The sequence below is a fragment of the Lemur catta genome, chromosome 9, assembly GCF_020740605.2.
Source record: "Lemur catta isolate mLemCat1 chromosome 9, mLemCat1.pri, whole genome shotgun sequence".
In the NCBI taxonomy this organism is placed as follows: Eukaryota; Metazoa; Chordata; class Mammalia; order Primates; family Lemuridae; genus Lemur; species Lemur catta.
In genome coordinates this window covers 27,935,508-27,957,216 of record NC_059136.1, presented here as the reverse complement: position 1 = coordinate 27,957,216, position 21,709 = coordinate 27,935,508, and the positions used below count along the sequence as shown (strand labels likewise).

General features: G+C 44.6%; 1 protein-coding gene across 1 annotated transcript in view; it reads right to left on the bottom strand.

Annotated features, from left to right (window-relative positions):
• Positions 1–21,709, bottom strand: part of FAM135B (family with sequence similarity 135 member B) — a 180,894-nt gene that overhangs the window by 15,359 nt on the left and 143,826 nt on the right. The window contains exons 9-12 of the mRNA XM_045561074.1: positions 16,050–16,205; positions 15,198–15,271; positions 7,167–7,321; positions 1,131–3,150 (exon numbers count right to left, since the gene is read on the bottom strand). Of these exons, the coding sequence (XP_045417030.1) occupies positions 1,131–3,150; positions 7,167–7,321; positions 15,198–15,271; positions 16,050–16,205 (2,405 nt within the window). The remainder of the gene's footprint in view (positions 1–1,130; positions 3,151–7,166; positions 7,322–15,197; positions 15,272–16,049; positions 16,206–21,709) is intronic.

Genomic DNA, 21,709 nt, shown 5'->3' with positions numbered 1-21,709 from the left:
TGGTGGCATCATCGTCATCATCACTTCTCAGAGTAGGTGTTACCTTCTATTAGAAGCTTCTCCCGAGCACCATCCCTATTCACACTCAGTCAGATTAGGTCCCATCCCTTCTGGCTCTACTATGCACACATGAGTCATCACATTTACCCAGTCACACCCTCATTTACTTCCCTCATCTGTCTGTCTCCCTGTTAGACTGAGGACACTAACAGCCAGGTCAAGCCTGGCTTGGCATTGGGCAGCTTCTGCTCCATGCTTGTTGAACTGATGACAAGCACCACATAATAGGTACTTAATATTCTTTATAAAACAAAAAGTCCAACATTTACCTACCTGTGTAATTTCTTTTGGGGATATCATTAATACATAACTTTAGCATTTTGCAAAAGATTAAATAAAATGAGATATTTTGATATAATGTTTCTATTATATAGCTAATAAAATATATATTAATAGTTTATAGGTGGGGGAGCGATATGAATACAAACCCAACACAAGGATGAAGAAATGGGTTCTGGCACTGCATATGTAAATTGAAGAACCCCACAACATTAAAGTGGGCTTAAGAGGCAAATCTGCTGAAGTTTTCTATTCCCCAAAGGCTCCTAAAGCTTCTCAAAATGTGCAAAGGCATAGGTACAGTGATATTCTTAAGAGAGTTGTCTCTTATAACAAAAGCTGGACAAAATTTAAATGTTCACTTGTAAAGACTTTGGGTAATAAGTCATGGTATATCCATACAATATTGTTTAAACATGAAAAAGATGATGCAAAAATTGATTTATAAACATACAAAGATGTTTCTAATATATTACTCAATTTAAGAAACTAACAGTAAAGTTCATACAAAATGATCTTATCTTTGCATGAAAAGCATACATGGATAGAGATATGCAGAGATAAATGTGGAAGAACACACACAGTGGTTATATTTGGGAGGTGGGCTTATTGCCAATTTTTACTTCCTTACACTATTTTGCAGTTTTGATTTATATGATATGACTGTATTATTTTATTTAAATCAGAAAATAATAGACACTGCAATTTTGAGATAGTATGCATGAAATGGAGAACTATTGGAGAAAACTAAAAGACTGTCCTGTGATATGTAAGCCCATCAGGTAACTTACCTAAACATCCTTTCACTGGCTTCTTCCTCCAACTTGCTGGAATGGGTAGGAACAACTCCAAAGGAACCCACAGGTTGATGAGTGATGGGAAATGAGGTCTGTTTGGAAGAAAATCCAGCCCTGGCAGGGGTCTCCTTGGGCACAGACGAGAAAGGGAGACATGTGGCAGTGCATGACACAGACAAGTTAACGACCTCCACAGCCTTCAGGTTCTCCAGAGTGAAGGTCTCTGCAGAGGTCAGGGGGGACCCCACGATGGAAGAACCTGCCTTTGGCTCTTGGTTTCTCAAAGCTTTGGGGTGAATGGAGTGAGTCACAGTGGGGCACACAGTGCCTGCTTTATGATCAACTTCAGAGAAGGCAGTCACTCCTCTGTTAAATGCTGTGTCATTAACAATCTGAGGCAAACCGCTTTGCTTGCCTGTTGAACTCAGCTTGATGGCATCAGCAGCCGATGTACAGCTCAATTCAGGCACCTTATGATGGGCGATACCCTCACCCTCCGAGATGCCATCATTGGAAAGAGCTCGTTTATCCACATCGAAGTCTGTAGGCACGCCCTTCGGGGCTCCCGCCAGTGCTCTGTGAAGAGATCTGGTCCTAGTGTTTTCAAGTGCTATGACACGTGCTGGTTTTAAACTAAGACCTTTGGTTTCAACACTTGCAGTGTTCTCAGTCCTGCCATCAAGATGACAGTGCCCTTGAGGATCACACTGACTCCCTTTACCTTTGGGAATGTCTATGTAACCAGGGCCCTGCTGGTTGTCAGCATCTAAATCTACCTCCACAACGGAGTGGTTTACCCTAGCGTCCTGGATTCTAGAGCCACCACAAAGGTGAGAACAGTGTCCAGGAGAATCTTTGCTCTTGAGGTCCACATCTGAAGGTTCACCAAAACCTCTATCTTGCTGAATGGTGTCTTCGTCATTAGCAGCTTCCTCTGGACTACTGATTTGGGGTGCAGACACAGACTTGGTTAACTTGGTGAGCGCCAACTCCCGCTCCTCCTCCTCAAAAGGCAAAGAGCTAATGGAAGTGAGAGAAGCCTGGATGCCGCTTGGCAAACTCACGTTGCTTTCAGTGTGTCCACCCTCTAAGGAGTTCCTGTGCAGTGTGTGTCTTCGAACGAACGGGTGCAAGACTTCCCGATCGCTAGGCAGCTCCAGAGCCCTGCTCCGGGCCTCGGACCAAGCGACGGAGCTTGGCTCACTCTCAATGCCTGAATCAGAGATGGTGGAAGAAGATCTCTTGATGACCCCAGAGAGCACTGACAGTTCCTCCTGCTCTTCTGTGTGAGGGTCCTTGAGGGAAGACCTACCATCCAAGGGCTCCCTCAGAGTAGAGCTTAGTGGGCCACAGGGCTCAGAGGCAATGAGTTTCAGACGTAGCAGCACCATCTTAGTCTCCTGTTCAGCTCCCTTTCCTAGAGTGCCTAATTCACGGAGAACTGTTTTTTCCGAAGAGATGGCATTTTGGTGATTTTCACCTGCTACCGCTTTGCTTAACCCAGTCCTGTCTGATCCACACTTGTCCCTAGAGCTCCTACTCTCGTGCTGAGCACTGACGACCACCATGGGTTCAGCTCTGTGGGGGTTCTTATTGCTACATTTTACATCAATGTAGGTCAGTGCTGGGGCCTGTCCATCCTCCGGGCCTGGACTCCTTCTGGACATGTCCACATCTGTCAGTGGGCATGTTCCAACATCAGCTCTCTGGCCAGTCCCACATTCATCTTCGTGCGTACCTGCTTTGTCCTGAAATTCACCAATTGTCAGATACACCTGAGATTCAGAGCACACGTCCACGTGATTTTGTGTTGTTACATTCTCATCTGGCTCTGGACGCCTAATAACCTCTTCATGAGCGTCCATTTGGGCTGGTTTCACAGTAGACAAGACAAGGTCGTCCCTAAAAGGAACTTTTCTATTTACAATATGGTTCTCTTCTTTCTTTTTTAGATGCCTTATTGTGGGACTTGTCGCTGAAACATCAAAATTAGGGTAAACACTCAAATTATGCCCTACAAAAGAAAAAAGAAATAAAGTTGCATTACAGTTTAAGAATTTTTGTTCATAGTTATCCAAATACCTAACACAGAATAGGCATAATAAAGAATTTGAATGTCCCAGTTTCCTATTTCCTGAGTGATACCCTATAGATTCTTGGAATTTCTGAAGGGATAAGAGTATCTTTGTCATTTATGGGAGTCCTGATAGCTTATGCTAATCAGGTGACTCATGATGAATCCTTAAACAGTCATGTTAATGAGATAACTCAGGATAGGGCTTGGCCCCTGGGAAGACCCATCATGTGACTGGAGAGTGAGGACACTGAGCCAGGTCATGCCAGCCTGATCTCCAGCCCGGAGCTTGTATTCAGTCACAGGGCAAGTGGTTCAACCAACTATGCCCATATAATGGAACCCAATGAAAACTCTAGATATTGGGCGTAGGTGAGCTTCTCTGGTTGATGACATGGATTGATGTACCTAGAGGGTGACAAGTCCTGAGGACACAGAAACTTTATGTCTGGGACTTCTCAGACTTTGGCCTATGGATCTCCTTTTTCGACTGGACCTTATTTGTATCTTTTATAATAAAAATATTATCATAAGCATAATGCCTCCCTGAGTTCTGTGAGTCATTCCAGAAAGTTATTGAATGTGAGGCGGCTACGGGAACCCAATCTGTAGCCAGTTGTTGAGAAGTGTGGGTGGCCTGGGAACCCCTGAGCTTGCTTTTCTGGTATCTAAGACGAAGTCAGTCTCATCTAGGGCTGTGCCCCACACTGTGAAGCTTGACCTAAGTCTGGGTAGTGAGTGTCAGAATTGCATTGCACAAATAAAAAGCTGTCAAATCTTGTCATTTTTTATTTGCTTTTTGCTTACCAAAGTATGTTTAATAATCCCCACTTATAAATATTACAGCATTTCTCCACGGTTTGCACAATATTTACAAAGTTAACATAAAAGAAAAAAGCTTTGGAGCTAGGAAAGCCTGATTTTTAATTCTGACCTTGCCACTTACCAGCTTTAAGATCCAGGACAACTAAAGAACTTAAATAAGCTCCTTTCCTATTAGAGTTCACTTTTCTCAACTCTGGAATGGGCAGATTCACAGTAACCAGCAAGCCTTTTAGTCATATATCATAGTGGAACTACTATATAAAATGATGTTACACATGGGCAAGACAGATTTCTGGTTTCTCCAGAAAACTACTGCCAAACTCGAGCTCTGTAGCCAAGGCAATTATCCTACATAGCATTCAGACAACGAGAAAGTGCCCGGAATAATTTTGATCTTCATAATCAGATGGCGGGGAGCTAAAGTATGATCTTTTTTATCTTATTTTATTTTAGGGTAAATTATTCTTTCTCTTCTCTCTCCCTGCTCCCTCCCTTCTAATAATTCCTAACTGGACAAAAGTAAGTGTCCCGTGTCTGTACTACAGCTCTTATGAGAAAGTCATCTGATATGTTATTCAATTTCCACATACATCAAACAAAAAAAGGGGGACTGGGTTTTTATTTTCTTTAAAAAGTTTAAAGTCTTTTTTTTTTTATTAAGTTTAAAGTCTCTATATGGCGTTAGTAGAAGGAAAATGGACACAATCACTACTGAATGTGGTCATGAAGTAAACCACTGATGGGGCTTTGAGTCATCATCATCTGACACCTTTAACGGAAATTTACGATGGTGCCAGGGCAATAATAGACCTTGCTCTTACCTGGACACGTTCTTAGCATGTTGAGAGACTATGAGCAAACTTCCCTTCCTCACAGCCTACAGCAAGTTAGGTGTTCTCTGCTACAACTTCCTAGCATCCTTTCTACACACTTGTAGTGTGACACATCCTACCACCATCCTGCACCTCACTGTGCATCTCCCGTGCCCTCTGGAGAGAAGAGCTCGTGGTTTATGAAACTCTGTAGCACCCAGGTTAGCATATGGCTAGTACGCAGTCAATGAATTGTGTTCATAAAATAAAGTGAGAGTAGAACAGAAATCCAGCAAAGCAAAGACTATTATGCACATTAATTCAATGCCATTTAGTCCCATCAAAAGTGTATGGACATACTTTATGTGAAAAATCCCTCTCCTGGGCAGTGTGTTAAGAAGAGAGGAAGTGAGCATCAAGGATCTGTCAAATACTGGGAAACATACACAGGTACAGCTGGCTTTCCTGCCAAAATAATGTGGAATTTGGCAAAATTATAGAGATAATAAAGGGATCAGCACTTTGTGAAAGATCAAGAAGGTCAAAGAAAGCTTTGGGCTTTGAGTGGGGTACAGATAATTCTGTAAAAGTAGTTTGGTGGACAGGAACGGCTCAGGTCAGAGGTAGGTGGAGCGAAGCCTGGGGGAGACAGCCCTGCCTCTGAGGGCAACTGCCCTGTGGTTCGTCTGGGAAGATGAGCACAACTGTGCTGTGCTGGAGTCCCAGCCCCGAGCACATCACAGAAGCTTCAAGCAGAGGCTTGTCCTAAAACACTATACAAATACAAAAAATGAATGGCTTAGAGGAACCTTCATGTGCAGATGACCCTAGAAAGACCTCCCCCAACCACGTCTTGCTGCTGTCTTAGACTCCAGGACACTGATATGAGAAGTAGTAGGAAAGGAGTGGACAGGGAAGTTCCAGAAAGATTGAGGTTGGCTTTCCAGCTGATGCTGCAGGATGGAGGTTCGAAGATAAAGTGAATTTGATTAAGAAAAAATAAAGATATCCAATACGATTGCACGTGTGAGTTGAAGGACTGAATTTTACATTCACTAGAATATCTATTAATATGCCTAGGAAAAAAGACTGGAAGACAATCTGTAACAAGCCCTAATAATGATAATATTAGGAATTCTGACAATGGGTGCTTATCTTAAATATCTTCTCTATCTGTTCAAATATTTTGTAGTTAAATTAAAAAAAACTATGATGAAGATAAACTTTTATATATATGCATATACATATGCACATGTACACATACATATATATGCAAACACACACAAGCACCCCACATAAGAAAAACGTTCAGTGCCATGTCTCATACTCATTTCTACCAGGTGGGTTGGAGGCCATTTCTACACTGGCCATGTTTTAGCTGTCATACACGGTGTTGGCACTAGATGTCAGGATACAACTGAGAACCAAATAACCGCAAATGTTTGCAAGGTTGTGTTGTCCTTGGAAGTCACCTAGATTTTTAAAACATCCTATAAGTCCCAGATTGCAGAACCTCTGAAATTTAGCCATTTTAATGCATCATTTAAATGATGGGTGCCAAACATAGGAATTACAATGCTTCACAGAGACAGCAAGGTGAAGCATGGAGTTTGGAGTCTGAGTGAGTTAGTTTTGAATGTTGGCTTCAATAAACTACATGATCTTTAACAAATTCTTACACTTCTTGTGCCTCAGATTCTATCTGCAAAATAGAGCTTGTTTGGTTGTTTGTAGAATTAAAAAAAATTAAACACCTAAAACCTCCAGTATTGGGCCTGGTATTTTTCTGACCCTTGAAGGAAGGACAGGTTTATTTAGCTTGCTGGGTTTCCATAAGCAGAGCTGTGGGACAGGACCCAGAACTGACACTGACTGTGTTCATGCAGCCCACTTTCTTGAGTGCTTTGCCTGTCTTGTGGCATAAAACACTTCATAGGAACCTGAAACCAATGTCATTAAAATTCAACTAGAAATGACTTTCTATTTGAATCACACACTTGGGATAAATAAGAAAGGATCTTTGTCTGACTCCTATGTCACTCTGGTGAGTGGGAATTTGGTTCCCATTTTATAGGTGAAACCACTGAGGCAGTACATACAATTCCACCCCAGAAGGAGTTGGGGAGGGACTCTTTACTATCACTGCTCTTTTGTTAGATTGATTTATCAATGTCACTGACCTAAATTCATTTCGAACAAATAGCTTGCTTCCTCCCTACAACCTGACAAAATAGTTCATTAATTTGGTCCCACTGTTGCTGGGATACAAGCAGGGCCACCGCTCGAAACCCACGGGGAAGGCTATTCACAGAGACACACCTGTGCCCGGGCAGTCCACGTATCTGTCCTCGAAGATAACCGGCAGGGTGCTCCAGTCGCCGTCGATGTCCAGGCACTCGGCTGGCAGCGGGGGCATGCTGGTGAGGTACTCTGAATTCCGGATGTCCAGAGACAGCTGGCTGTGGCTCTGTGTCCTGGGGAGCACACACACAGTGTGAGCTTCCAACCAAGATGAAAATGTTTGAACACTGTTGTCCCATCTGTGAATCCCCCCAAATTCAGAAAATTTTCATCAGCCTCCGGCAATCGAAGGTCTGTCCATCCTTCTTTTCTTCCCACACACCCACCCTCTCAGCCACCACACAGTCTGTGTTGTTTAGGAACTGGTTTAGGTACGGAGGTTACAGGACACAGATTGTAGCATTAGGTGAAACAAAAAGGTATTTATCACAAACTGTTTTAGTGAAATGCCAGCTGAGTTTCCAAATGGCTAGGAATGTTAAATTAGTATTTTGAAGGAAAAACTTAAATTTAGATATTCTTTACTCTCGCTTCTCTAACTTCAAACACCACATATAGTCTGAGTCATATTTTGGCATATTTGAATTAAAAACCATCTAAATAGCTTTTATTGATTGTTATGTGGACACTGGCATCCTTGATTAGGGCATAAGTTCTTCTAGTCCATGAACCATATTATTTGGTTTCTCCATGTAGGATAAAAAAAAAGGGGGGTCCTAATTTCTATTTCCATGACCCAAATTTCCTTCCAGCAATAGGAATTTATTTGATTCTGAAACTTGATTCCAGAATTTGGAATAATCACTATTTCTAATTCAAAGGCTGGAGTGGTAGAAAATGTGTGTTCCCTTTTCCTCAAGTCCCTGAAGAAGGGAGAGAGTTTCTTTTACTCCATGAGGAAAAAATGACTAATATTGTATCATATTTCTCCATAGCAACTCAGTGCCTTATGGAGTCGGTGAGTTTGGGAGAAGAAATGAGCATGCACAGCTAGTTTGGGCCGCCCCAGGTGTGCTGCAGGGGTGTTTTCAGAGGAGATCGGCCATGAGTTGGTGGACTAAGTGGGGAAAATCTAGCCACAATGTGGGCGGCACCATCCCATTGGCTGGGACCTGTGTGGAATGTAAAGGCAGAGGAGAGGAGAATCCTTGCTCTTGTTGCTGCAGCTGGGATACCCTGCTTCTCTTGCCCTAGGCATCACAACTCCGGGTTCTCCAGCTTTTCCCCCTTTAGGACTCATACCAGTGCCCCTCCTGCCATGGACTCTCAGTAAAGACTTCTGTCTTTTACTTAGAGCTAAATCACCATCAGCTTCCTTGGTTCCAAGGCCTTTGGACTTGGACTAGGCCACACCACTGGCTCCCCTGGCTCTCCAGCTTGCAGAAAGGCCTATGGTGAGGATTCTTAGCCTCTGTCTTCCAGTGAGCCAATTGCCTAATAAATCCCCTCTCATATAAAATCTCTATACATCCTATCAATTGTGTCTCTCCGGAGAACTGCAACCGAAACCGGTACTTAGGAATTACCGGGCACTAACTGATTGAAGCAAACAGGGGAAAAGTGTTCCAGGCAGGGACACTCTCTCCTCCATGGCAAAGGTAAAAATACGGAGCACTGCAATCTGCCCCACTTCAACCCAAACAAAAACACTCTTGACGCACTTACCCTACTCTATTTTTTTTACAATATCTGTCACCACCTACTATACTATATAATTTATTGATTTGTAATGCATGTCATTTAGCACCTGCCTTCCCTCCTGTGCTGTTTTGCTCACTGATGTGGCTCAAGTGCCATGAACAATGCCTCCATACCGTGAGCATCCATACATACTTGTTAAATGAATGAATCAATTAATCAACATGGTGTATGCAAGGAAATAGGGAGTGTTGCGTATTTCCAGATCCTCCGTGGGTGTCCTGCAGGCTGAGAAGAAGCAGCAGAGGGAGGGTGGCACTGGAGCATGAAGATCCCTGAGTACCTTGTGGGGCCAAGACCCCATGTGGACAAAAGGAGGCGGCAGACCACAGCCTCTATGCCAAGAAATGCTGCAGCCTCACCGATGTTTTAGGACAATAATTCTGACCAAGAAGAAAGTCTATGAGTGAGTGGGTTTGTTTACATGTGTGGTGTATCCAGGTGTGTATTTGTGGGGGTTGGCATATGTGTGTATGTTTTCATGAGTGCATGTGGTGCACATATGTGTTTATATGTATGGGGCATGTCTGTGTGCATATGGGTGTAGGGGTGTGTGCACAGGTGGGAGTGTGTTGCTGCATGTATACATGTGTATTTGTGTTTATTTTATAGGGTTCTGTGGGGAATGAAGAAATCCAGGATGAGAAAGATCAATTAAAGGAAACAAACATATGAACAATAATATTTAAAGAAGAGGGCAAGTTTCCCTCTGAATTAAGGAAGCTACAGGAGAATGTGGGAGAGGAGGTGGAGTCAAGTTCATTATTGGCAAAACTGAGAGTAAATCTTGATTCCTAGACTGACCCTCCAAGGCCCTGAATGACCACCCAGCCCTGCCATACCTGTGACTTAACTCCCACCTTCTCCTCACATACCACCCTTCAGCCCCACTGGCTTTCTCCTGGACCTCTGAGGTAGCATCCGGGCTCTGTCTGACCTCAGGGCCTTTGCACTGGCTGTTACTTCCACTTGTAATGCACTTTCCTTTATGGCTCCTTCCTACCCTCCAGACCTTAGAGTAAACGCCATATTCTCAGAAATGTTCTCCTTTAACACTGTACTTTAGAGAGCCACTGGTCATAATCACCCAACTCAGATACTAAATCACCAGGTTTTTAGTTCTTTAGCCCTATCTGAATTTTTGTTTCTGTTTTTTGTTTGTTTTGCTTATTTGCAAATGTATTGGTCTTCTCTGTCCAATGAGGACAGAGGCCTTATCTACCTTATTTATTTTTTAATCACTATATCTGAAGTCCCCAGATCAGTGCCTGGAACACAATGGATTACCAATGATTGTGCAGAGAAGAGGAAGAGGAAGGGAGAGAGGGAGTTGAGTGAATAAATATGTTAGCAATTAAGAGCAGCATTAACTAAATAAGAAGTCCCATTCCTCCTCATCAAAAGGATTCAAACAGGAATCTGAACTCTGTGCCTTTCTCTTTTTAAACTGTCACCTCCCATTCCCCTCCCTGCATGGTCCTCCCCCACCCCACCCACTGCAAAAGCCACACAAGTGGGAAGAGACTAGCTTGGAATGAACCTGCCCAGGCTGGACTGTCACACCTGTGTCTGAGCATGCATACTGCATGTGTGGCCACTTCCTCATCCACTAGGTGACACTCAGAGAGCTGCGATGCATGAAAATCAGCCTGTCCGCACAGTGGGCGAGGCTCTCCTTTTGTGCATTCAGGCAGACACCTTGGGTTTCAGCTGGACCATGCTGTGAAGCAATCAGGGGGAGTGTCTTATGGAGCAAATAAGGCCTGGCTCATCATCTATTGAGTTCAACATCAGGTTCACCTGACTCCCAACTTAGGCTGTCTTGAGCTGTACTCCTGGAGTATAGCTCAACAGCATAAGGACACCTCTATGTTAGAGGTTAAAAATCCACCTTTTACTTCTTGTATGTTCTTTAGGATGATGGCTCAATACTGTACAAAGCAGCCATGGCAAGGAGGCTAGGACTGTGGTCTCTGTACTCCAACAGGTCCATGTTTGTGTCACTCGCTCGCTGTGTGGTCTAAGATAAGTTATTCAACCTCTCTGAACCCAAGTTTTCCCAGTTTCTTCTTCTGTAAAGTTGGGGGAATAACAACACATACCTCATAGGAGTAATGTGAACATTAAAAGAACCAGAGCATGTTATGCACTAGATAATTTCTTACCAGAGTAACCTCCATAGACTGTAAACACCAGGAAGGCAGGTAAGATGCCTACTGTGTTCAACCCTATACACAGAATCTCTTGAATGAATGATTTTTTAAGAGGTGGACGGTGTTACAATTATCAATATATAGAGCGTAAAAGGCAAAGTGGCATGTCAACTACCATTGTTATGGGAATTAACACATCAGCACAGGGTTTCCTATCCATCAACACTCCATTCATCACCGGCAGACTTCCAGGCAGCACCTCCTTAGGTGTGGAAAGCACTGGCTAGACTTAGATAAAAAAGAGAAGAGGAATAACAAAACACACCCTTGCTAATGACCAGTTCTGACTCATTTTTTAACACTTTTTAAAAGTCACAACCCATGGCAAAAAATAATCTTCATGTTCATGGCAACCCAGAACAATCACACACTTTCACAAACACACACACTGAACAAAAGTTTACTGTTGCTGCCTGTTCAGACTTCTCCTCTCCTATTCTGTTCCATCCTATCCTAACCCATTGGGAAGTGCTATTCCAAATCCACTAAGTTGATTTCACAGTCCACTAAATGATTGTGACCTATTGTTTGAGAAACCTAATTTAATATGAGCTTTAACAAGATGGGCCTTGGCAGATGAGTGTCTCCTGTGCCACTGTGTGTTTCCACATGCTCTTCCTGATTTGGGAGCCTGGTGCTCCCTCCTGTGTAAACAGCAGGACCTCCTGAGACAGAGGCCGCCTCTCTCCAGCTCTGATCTCCACATGCCTAGACCTGTGTTCGTGCTCAGGTGCCAGCTCGGCACAGCCCCGCTCACCATCTCCATCTGAGCCTCACTTCTCTTCCCAGCACTTGGTATCTTTTCTCTAGTAATTTTCGCAGTCCAAAATAAAATCTCCCCCTCTCTCTATTCTATAGTTCTTATTTATTTTTTTCTTTTCTTCTTTTTTTCTTTTTTTATTTCAGCTTATTATGGGGATACAAAAGCTCAGGTTATATATATTGCCCATGTGCCGCCCCCCCCCCCCCCCCCCCCGAGTCAGAGCCTCAGGCGTATCCATTCCCCAGACAGTGCGCCTGGCACTCACCATGTAGTCATACCTCCATCCCCTTATTCTTGACGACCTAACTAAGTTTACTTTCTTCTTAGTAGTATCCCTTCTATCTTAGTCTGTGATATGTTTTACATTAATATCTACTATTAATTGAATGCTTAAAACATTCTCTAATCTTGACAGTTACTCCATAGGACAAATAGTCTAATCTCCAAGGGATCTGCACAGCTCAATCTCATGCCTGCTTCAGATAAACGCTCTGACAACTCTGTGAAATAGCATTCTCTGTTCCTCTCACACTGATATATATATATATATTTGCATAATACTTATCATTTGGGATGTTATATTTATGTATTTATATGCATTCCACTGCTAAAAGATAAGCTCCATGAGACAGGGAATCTGTTTGGTTCACTGCTGAATATCCAACACTAAAATAGCATCTGGTACATAGTAAACACTAAACAAACCTTTGTTGAATGAAGAGATCCCCCTTTTATATCTAAGAAACCAGCTAAGAGAGATTCCATTACTAGTTTGATGTCACAAGTATTACAAGTTGTGGAATCAAGATTTAAAACCATGTATATGATATATGAGATTTGAAATGCCAAGGCCCATACTCAATTCCTAGTTTTTTAAAAAAAGCCATTAACCATGATTGTCATAGTACGAAATCCAAATTCTTTTCCTGGTCCGTAAAGCCCCACATGGGCTGGTCCTCACCTGCCCCTCTGACAGTCCCTTCCTTCCCTCTCCAACTGCTCTCTCCATTCCAGCTACACTTGTCTTCTTGCTGCTCTTCAAACACATCAGATCCTTCACGCCAGAGATCACCTCTGCCTAAACAAAATCTTCTCCCATGTCATGGTCTGTCTTGCTGTAACCTCAGATAACCTTCAATGTCACACCCTTAGAAAGACCTTCTCTTTTTTTTTTTTTTTTTGAGACAGAGTCTCACTCTGGTGCCCAGAGCTACAGTGCCATCACATCAGCCTAGCTCACAGCAACCTCAAACTCTTGGGCTCAAGTGATCCTCCTGCCTCAGCCTCCCAAGTAGCTGGGACTACAGGCATGTGCCACAATGCCCGGCTAATTTTTTCTGTATATTTTTAGTTGTCTGGTTAATTTCTTTCTATTTTTTAGTAGAGACAGGGTCTCGCTCTTGCTCAGTCTGGCCTCGAACTCCTGACCTTGAGCGATCCTCCTGCCTCGGTCTCCCAGAGTGCTAGGATTACAGGCGTGAGCCACCGCACCCAGCTGAAAGACCTTCTCTTATCACAGTCTTTCTCCTACACCCAGTGTGGCCTTGGAGCCAGTTCATACTGGTTTGCAAGAGCTAACTGGGCCCATCTCTTCTCAACTCCATGTTTAGTGATAACACACTGTTAGCTTGGAATTGACCATCCTGGGAGCATTTATACAGAAATCAGCAAACAGTAGAAAGCAGATCTTTTTGTTTGTTTGCTTTTGCTCTTCTGAAAGCTGGTTGTTAAGCATTTATGAGGACATTGGACATACCCCTTTTCTCTTTATTTTCTATGTCCTTACCTTGCTTTATTTTTCCACACTTGTCTCTACCTGAAATGGTATAATATATGTCTTGCTTATTTCTCCCCTAGAATGAGTGACCATGAAGACAGCATCTTTACTTCCTTCCCTGCTGTATTCCCACTGTGTATGTGCACAATAAACACCCCATCAATCACCATGTGACATTTTCTGAGCAGAGCCTGTGGCTTGTGCTATGTTATTCCATGTGCATAGACATTCTCATTTGGTCCCAACCATTATTATCTTGCCTATTGTATGGATATGAAAACTAAGGCTGGATAAGAGTAAGGAAAGAAGAAAAAAACAAAACAAGGCCAGAAAAATAACTCTCTCAAGTATCAAATGCCAGTAAATGGAGGCACAGAGTCTTGGCCTCAGGTTGTCTGACTTAGCCGTATTATCGGAACTCTGTGGGTAGCATCCCAACAAAGCTCTTCCACGTGAGCTCACATCCCTCAAGAACACAACCCTGCCTCAACAATCTCAGGCTTACCTGTCGTTGTGGCAACTCTGGGAAACAGGTTTCCTGCAGGAATCCTGATTTGCCATATTTCGCTCAGTGGCCCCCAAAGTCATGTTTATATTTGTAGGTTAACTCTTCTTATTTTAGTTCTAGAAAATATATTCTGCCAGTTCCAGCTGGAGACTGGAACGAATGAATGAATGTATAAATGAGTAAGTGAATGACTCTAGAAATTTCTAGACAAGCTATTTCAACCTGCAGCTGTGCTTTCCTCGGTGCCCCTCTTACCTTCAGAATCCATGAGGCAAACTGTAAATGTCATTGTAATTTCCACACCGAACGAGGTGTGGGGAGAAAATAAGATTACAAGGATAAAGGTGAAAGGACCTCCAGGTCTGCCTTGAGTGATGAATGAATCTCAGGTGTTCGTCCTTTTAGATTTACTGTGGCATCTCAAGCATTATGCCAACCACATTTAGTTTTTGAAGCAAAATTATGATTTGGAAGCAAAAGGAAATCACTGGGCTTGTGCAGCAAAGGCCAAAACACTTTGGAGGAATCTCTGCTCCTGCTCACCAGGGATTCTATGAGAGAGCATGACCTCATCTTCCATCAACCCTCTGACTTTTTTGGGTACTTCTGAATTTTTTTTCTGGAAGAAGGCAAACTTAGAAATTCACCAGCCCTCCTAATTAGGTAGTTCAGACTTAATTCTTATGCTAAAAGCATTTCATAGCTACCACAGAGTCTCAGACGAATTCTGTGTTTTTTTTCCTGCCATAGTTTGTGGCCACACCACCTGCTTCTAATTCATTTTGCAAAGAGGACTCAGCCCAGATGTCATCAGGGACCTAGGAAGTCTTGATTCTGTCTGCAGAACCATAATGACATTCAACAAAAGAAAACTTTGGCTGGTGACCTTCTCTGCTACCTGCCAGCTCCCACCTCTGAGTCAGAATTTGTCTGACTCTTTTACCTGCAGAGGAAACGCAGATGGAATCTGCAGGGGCGAGGAGACGTCTCTCCTTCACGTTCAGAGATGAAGTAAAGAGTGACTTTGAACAAGAATGTCTTTGAATGGCTGCTTTTAGGAAACAAAGTGGGCATGCAACGGGCTACTTACAGATTTTCCTGAAAAGTCAGAACTGCAAGTTTTTGGTGCTCCATATAAAAGAAAGCCTCAGAAAACCTTCGAACCTGAGGAATAAAATAATGTAAACAGTTTAATACTTTGGGTGGGTATTACTTCCATTTTTTTTTTTTAATTGAGGCTCAAGGAAAAACAAGTGACATATACCAACAGGAGGAAATCTGTGCCCACAACCTTGAGTTCTCATTACTCTTCCCAAGCTGCTCTCTCTCATTCATAGCTCTTAGCCCACACTTGGTTTCTGGACACAGTTTAATGTGTGTTTATGAATCTGCTCTTGTATTGCTTTCCATCATTTTTTTATATTTAGATCTTATTTCTTGTACTAGAATATAAGACAGGGCCCATAAATAAATGCAGAAACAGAATTCCCAAAGCCAGTCATCTAAGTGTTTTGCCTAAGTGCTTTGTGGACTCTAATCCTCAGACATTGGGTCCTCTCTTTGCAAACGAGAAGACCAACGTCTTTCGCTATTCATTAGTACCTACCCATATGCACCCAAACCGGTGGCCAGGAAATACACTAAGAGCAATCTCTTACATTTGAAAACATTTTTTTCCAAATACTTTTCAAAGTACTTGTAATATTACTTGTGATAAGCTCTGCTATACTCTGAGATAGCCACAGCAGGTGTCTATAAATGATAGAGCAAAGGTCTGAGGGGCTAAGCAAGTTTGTCATGTCACTCTGTGCTGTCACAGTGCAGGCAGGACAAGCCCTTAGATCTAGAGGCCGATCTCAATTCTTGAACTAACTCTCATAAAGCTTCCTGAAAAGAAACCAAATGCACGTGACCAGAGAATTTATACCATTTGACACCTTACCCTCAGGGTGTGATGTTCCTGGGTGAGATAAGTGGTCACGTGGGAGTGCAGAGTCACCGTGTCCAGGAATTGGGCCCACAGAGCCATCAGGTGGGCGGCCAGCCAGGCGAGGTCCTTACTTATCTGCTCTGCTATCTTCTCTGGATTGTTCAACATCTGGAGAGGCACAAGGGGTGGCGGTCAAGGCCCCCTACTGCATTCAGGGACTGCAGTCTTCTTCCTGAAGTCTTTACTGACTTCTCTGTTTTCAATAAATCTCCCTCCTTTCTCTGTACCTCTGTGGTGTCATATTACACCTCATGGCCTACGGGATCATGTCATCATAGCACTTTTGATCTGGGGGCTCAAACAGCAATGGCAACAATAAACTATTTAGGTAGTTCCTCACTGTCTACAGAAAAACATCCAAAACCCTTAGTCTGGCATGCAAGAGCACCCACAATGTAGCCCCAGTCTGTTGCTTCCATTTTATTTTTACCTTCACGTGTTCTAAGTGCAAGTTATTGTTAGATTTCCATAAATATCTTGAACCTTTGATCTTTTCCCTCTCCCTTTGTTTATACCCGCTATGCCTTTTCAACTTCTCTATCCAATCTCTCTTCCTTCACAATGACGTTGCCACCAGCTAGAAACCTACCACTCACATCCTCCCCAAACCCCTCAGGTAATGAATATTTTTACACTGGGCTAGATTCTCTGTCTCCCAACAAATTCTGAACTGGGTACTTTGCAATCATTATAGCAATCTCCTATTTGGCAGGTGGAACACCAGGCATTTTATATACACTACCCATTTGATCGCTACAATCACCCTTTTGTAGAGCTGTTGTAGCCATGCTATTACAGAATGGTAAAATGAGAGTTAGTAAGTAGAATGCCCAAGATCACACAGAGGAAGGATTCTGAAGAACAGTGTGACCACAAAGCTGCATCACCATGCCACCCTCACATAGCAGGTATTTAAAACCTTCGCTTGAGAGGAGGCAACATCTTTATAACCTCTCAGCACCTGAGTAGCAAGGTGGTTTGCACATGATGGGTGCATAATAGCTTTGGCCCACCACCACCTTCCCCTCGCCCCTCCACATTTCTTAGGGATCCAGGTTGCCTTAACTAAAACTTAAAGGAGTAAAACTAGAAAGAGCCTTTAGACAGAAACATTATAGACAACTGCAATTTAGATCTACGAGAGCCATCCTCTTGGTGAGTAACTTGAATTCTGGAGAGGAGGGATGAGAGGTCAGTTCTCCGAGGAGAGGCAAGGAGCCAGTTGCCAAGGCCCAACACTGAGCTCTAGGCATCATCATTTATTCAACAAGCATTTAATGAGCATCTTCCACATCCCAGGCAAGTGTTTAGACTAAAAGAGGACACAGAGATGAATAAGAGGGGTCTCTGTCTGCAGGGAGCCTCCTTCAGTGGTGGAGACAGGAATGTGGGTTAATAATCTAAGTGGCGTGGAGATCTCTCCCATGCATGTGGACTAGGACACACAGCTATAGCCATTTATAACCCCATCTCTTCTCTCTTTTTTCCCCATGCCTCAGTTTCCTCATCTGTTAAATGAGTATGTAAAGCAAATAACTGCTTTTGGATGTAATAACATATAGGGAGATCTAAGTCCAATGCCTAGCTTAAAGCACTGGAAGTTCCTTTTGCTATTCTTAGACTGAAGACTAGTGCTAGATGAAGGTAGATCAGTTAAAGTGAGGCATCTAAGAATAAGTAGAAGAGGAACGGAGGAGGAATATGGCACACAGGCTCTCTAAATACTGGGTGCTGATGCTTTACAATTAATGAACATGTTCCAAATAGAGGGCATCGTTCAACCATGGCACCTCTGAGCTGGCCCCATGTACGCCCAGCCCTTGCTACACTGAGCTGCTACTTCCACTCGCAGGCCCTGGCTCAGGCTCCCCCATCCCTGGAGTGCCTTCTCCTCTTACCTTCTTACTTCCTTTCTTCTTCTCTTCACCACTTTGGACTTGTCTATCTTCTACCAGGTAACCATTTGAGGAGCCAATTCTGTGTCTCCTTGTTTCTCATGACTCCATGACTCTTCTGCAACTTCTACCATGTTCTAAGTATCAGACTAACCTCCTTGTCCCTGATGTCTACTTGAACTGCACAGACCTCTCCCCAAGCACCTCCAACCATGCTGCTTGTTTTGTTTCCTACACCCTTCCTCGCCTGCACTTGGAGCTTTGGCCTTCTGAGCATTTTCAGTAACTCGCGTGATGGCTGATGGATAGCGGGGGTCAGTAACCCTTTATTAAATCAACAGGTGACTTGGCATCATGGGGAGGTTCCCAGGCTGCCCCTCCTGGGCTTCCTGTTCCCTTGCCCCCTTCCTCCCCCTCCACCACGGTGGTTCCGGCAAACATAGCGTGCATCTGAGCTCAGCCACCAGAAGGAAAAAGAGGAGGAAAAAAAAAAAGCTATTCATTATATGTATCTTTGGAAGAACTATTTTGCCCTCAGTTGATTATAGAAATGGCTTCAGATAAGGTTACAGAAGCTTCTAATTAAGCCACAAGAGGTCTCTTCTACTCTTGCAGAGGCCTGGGCCTGTGGACTTACAGATGACAGGAGCGGAAAGGTTTCTTCAGGAGACCAAGGAAAGGCCCCTGACGCCACACAGAGACAACTGTGGTCCGTGCTGTCATAGGGGAAACTCCCTGAGAAGAAGGCTCAGCCACTGCCCCCTGCGGCTGCCTCATACCTCGTCACCTGGACCAGACACGTGTTCACACACTCCTCACTCACTTCCTCACTTCTGTGTCCCATTCACTGAGAGCCTGTTCTGTGGTAGGAGTTGTGCTGAACTCTGAGGAGCCAAGTACAAATACAAACAGTCCTGCCAGAGCTATTATAACTGATAATTATAATACACCTACAATGTGCAGTTAGCGAGATGCATACTGAGTGCTGTGGAAGGGTCAGGGAAGGCTTCCTGGAGGAGGTGATGCCAGCACTGTGTCTTCAAGGTGGACAGGCACTAAGTCAGAAGAAGCCTGCCTTACACCTGCCGTATGTTCCCTGGATGAACCGTGCTTTCCCGGTCCTCAATCCTGGCTGCACGTCAGAAGCACCAGGAAGCCATCATTCCACAGGTGTCTGGGCCCATCTCAAAACGCCTGAGAGTGTGGCTCTGGGATTAACACTTTTTAAATGTTTCCCAGATGATCGTAGTAGGGGGCCAGGGCTGCAAATCCCTGTTTGATCACAACCCCGCCTTTGTGCATGTTCTCACCTTTGTCTGGGATCCCTCCCACGTACCACACACACACACACACACACACACACACACACACACACACCTGCGGCGTTCACTCGTGTTTCAGATCTTAGCGCAATGCCACTCACCTACATGCCCTCTCTTGGATACACAAGAGGGTGTTTAAGAATAGCATTGACAATTGAGAGTTACAGGGAACTTTATAGAGGTTGAATTAATCCTTACACCAATCCTATCAGTAGGCACTATTATTAATAGTATCAATCTGCTATATGGATGGAGCAACTGGGAGGTTAAGCAACATGCTCAAGATTACACCCAGAGTGAGTAATGGAGACATTGTCTGGACTCAGGAAGACCTGCTCCAGAGCTGGCCCAGTCACCATGCTGTGTGGCCTCTCACGCTCCCACTGCACCCCGTGTAGACCTGTGGGTGGCGGCCATCCCATTGCGTGTATCCCAGCAGCACGCTCACGTGTCTGTTCAGCCCACTTGAGTACGTATCTGCAGAAGACAGGAGGGACTGCCTGCAAACGCTGTACTTATCAAACTCTGCACAGGCACAGGGTCTACCATACCCGGAGGCTTCTGGCTTGGAGCTCACTTGATACCTTCTTCATTAACCATTTTTCCCTCAAATGTTCAAGGGCTCTTATCATAGCAGTGCACAGCAACAGTTCTACTAGCTCACCCACTTACAGGACCAAGGGTGATGCGGAGGAAAGAAAATTCAAGTCATTCAGAGAGACTTTTATCAACGAAAATGAAACCCAAGGTCTAGAGTATAATTTGGTAATTACTCTGCGGCACTATTCTCTACCTTGTGCTATTTGGAGACTCATTTTGCAATGGGCTGCAAACATACACAGAACTCAGTCCCTTCCATGGAAGAGTTGACGGCCTAGTGGAGGGGAAGAAAAGCAATGTGAATCACTAAACTTCACTGAGCAATGACGGGGACGGCGCACTGCACGGGGACACACAGGGACCATGGGGAGATCTCGGATCCCAGGATCTCAGATGCTTCCCTGTGACATGAGAACTTGGCTTGGGCCACACAGGCTGACGAGGACGGTGTGAGAAATAAAAACACGGTGAGATGGGACAGTCTGGCAGGGGCCATGGTATGCAGAAGGCACCCGGGTGAGGTCCTCAGTTTTATCCCCTGAGGGGCTGAAATACAGGATGTTCAGGAGAGAGGGCTGGGGCACCTCGGGGACGGGTGAGAGGAGCATCACATGCCCACAGCTTTGGCTTCCGGCCTACGCAGTCGGGCCCTCATGCTGCGGGTGAGCAGGACAGTGAGAGCTGTCGCTGTGTGGGTTCCATGCTTACTGCAGTGTACTCTGTATGGGACGCTGCGGGAAGCAAAGGATGAGTCAGACAAGGTCCCTGCCACACAGGGGCTCGCAGTTACAGAAGAGGCGCCTGTAAAGACCAATGCTGTGATGTGGCGAGGTCTTGCTGGGCCCGTGAGCCTCCACATTCTAGGGGAGGGGCCACACGAAGGCAGCTGGGCATTGCTGCCAAGGCCCCTGGAACCTCAGCAGAGATGCCCTGCAACGTAGCCAGGAGCCCCACAGCTCGGGAGTGTCAAGTCCAGGCTGAGTGGAGTTGAACTCCGTGCCCAGCTTCACGGTGTGACGGAGGAGGAGGCAGCTAGTGCCTGCTGGCTGTCAACATAAAGAGTGACCCCTAGTGCAGTTTTGGAGTTCTGATACTAAGTGTGCACGCTGTGGGACAAGGAGTACCGGCTACACCACCATCTCCTGGGAACTTTTTGAAAATGCAGAATCTACTGTGCCACCCCAGACCAAAAGCAGCAGAATCCACATTTTAACAAGACCCCCAGGTAATTCATGTGCATATTAAAGTTTGAGAAATTCTAAAATTGAGCAGAGAAATGGTTGCTTCTCAAACTAGCTGCCTCTAGCTGAGTTCAGTGCTCTCTGGCTGTCCCGGGCAGGCTCCAAATGATCCGAGCTCTGAGTCACCCTCTAGAGTTAGTCCTGCAAACTCAGAGCCAGGGACCCACTGCAGAGAAGGGAGTGGTGACAGTGACCACAGCACACAGGCAGTCTCTAAAGCTTCAGTCTCCAAGCTCCCATTTAGAAGCAAGGCTCATACAACCTATGTCACAGCCTTTGATAAATGCTTTGGCAGCCTGTGTCCCAAGCACAGTCTCTTACCTGAACTACTGTGGGGACCAGACAATGCCACGGTGAGCACAGAAGGCCCTACCACAGGCCTGTGGTCCACGTACTGTGAAGTGGGCGGGTATGTGAGCACCTCCCTCTCTGTGCTCCCAGGGCTGCTGAGAGGACAGTGAGCCGGGCAGGGAGCCTTCCCCGCATCAGGGCCTGGTACTGCCACTGCTGCCACTGGGGTTAACCATAACCACCACCTCCTGCCTCAAGACTCC